Below are 1455 nucleotides of genomic sequence, written 5' to 3'. Positions count from 1 at the left end.
CACCACCGCTGATCCCCCCCACCGATGCCTGAACGCGGAAGCGATGTGTATTACATCACTTCCGCCTTCAGCGGTCATTTCTCAGAGAAGAAGCTGGTGAAGCATATCCCTGCTTTATCAACTTCTTTGGGGGGTCCCCAGGTGACATTAGGGGTCTTAGAGACCTCTGGTGTCTCCATAAAGAGGACCCGTCATTGTATATTGGCTATTACAAAGGGGACTTGTTACCCTCCTATGTGATGGCAATAAAGTAAAAAAAAAAAAAAAGATAACAAAAAGGCAAAAACAAAATGTAAATCCCCCGCCCCCGCACATATAAACGTAAATACGCGTCGGGTGCGCCTACGTGCGAAAACAAAGATTACACCACACATGTTGCATATCACCGCGAACGTCGCAGTGAGAGCAATAATTCTGGGCTCATTGCTCACTGCGCGCAATTTTAAAGCTTGACATGCTTGGTGTCTATTTACCCGACGTGACCCCGTCTTTTATATTTTACCAAACAATTGGGGTAATAATAATTGTTTCCTAACATAACATTAGGGAAAAGTTTTTTTCCCGAAAATTTTCGGTGCTTTTTTTATTCTATAGTAAAAAAATAAAACCCCCAGGTGGACAGGAAGGGGGTGTGGCACCCCGGCCATCAAATTGTTAAATCTTACCCCAAAAATGAACACATCTCTGAACTGTTAGGCCGAAACTTCCCTAATGCACCAAACACGATAGTCCTGTATCATAATCAGGGTGGTGCCTAAACCCCGGAGCTAGATGGGGAGGGGGGGAGGGGATAAAACTAGTTGGAGTAAAATGAGGCTCTGGGGCCCCCTTTAGGTCAGCTGTGCTCTGTCCTGGACCGGTTCCGTCTATTTCCTGCTCCGGCTTTCGGTGTCCGTTATGCAGCAGAGACCTTTGTACTCTTCTGGACTCAGAGTGAACTGGGAGAAGGTGTTCAGGAATTCCTCCAGCGGGCAGAGGCTGGATCTACAACCTTTCACCACCCGTACCTGCAAAGGAAGAGAAGAAGAGGTTCAATGCCATCCCCCCCGTGTGATCAGACAGACACATTCAACTGTACAAACCCCACACATGCTGATGTCATCTCAAAAAAAAGTTTTTATGCTAGAACAGGAACTGCTTGTTCAAGCACTTCCTGTTATAGGGTGACAACACTTTGTTCCCGTCTCCCAGTTGTCCTGATGCATTGCCACCCTGTCACATGCTTTCCCAATAAAGTCTACATTACACAGGGATAGTCCACTCAGGAAGCCCGCCCCTTATAAATGCCAGGAAGCCATCGCTGGAGCGCATGCAGACAGGAAGTGACTGCAGGAGATCAGCAGCACAGAGATGGAACACAGCATAAAAAAACCTCCTGATGTGCTGCGTGATCAGAATCAGAGCAATAAACTTAACGGTGTCATAGCAATTAGTGTTTGCATCAAAGGCCCCCCC

General features: G+C 47.0%; 1 protein-coding gene across 1 annotated transcript in view; it reads right to left on the bottom strand.

Annotated features, from left to right (window-relative positions):
* Positions 1-854: 854 nt before the first annotated feature.
* Positions 855-1455, bottom strand: part of ACP6 (acid phosphatase 6, lysophosphatidic) — a 26503-nt gene continuing 25902 nt past the window's right edge. The window contains exon 10 of the mRNA XM_018573658.1: positions 855-1007. Coding sequence (XP_018429160.1) covers positions 867-1007 — 141 coding nt within the window. The 3' untranslated portion in view covers positions 855-866. The remainder of the gene's footprint in view (positions 1008-1455) is intronic.

Source organism: Nanorana parkeri, unplaced genomic scaffold, assembly GCF_000935625.1.
Source record: "Nanorana parkeri isolate BGI_ZX_2015 unplaced genomic scaffold, ASM93562v1 scaffold2477, whole genome shotgun sequence".
Taxonomy (NCBI): Eukaryota; Metazoa; Chordata; class Amphibia; order Anura; family Dicroglossidae; genus Nanorana; species Nanorana parkeri.
The sequence above is the reverse complement of the archived record's forward strand: the minus strand, read 5'-3'. Positions and strand labels throughout refer to the sequence as shown.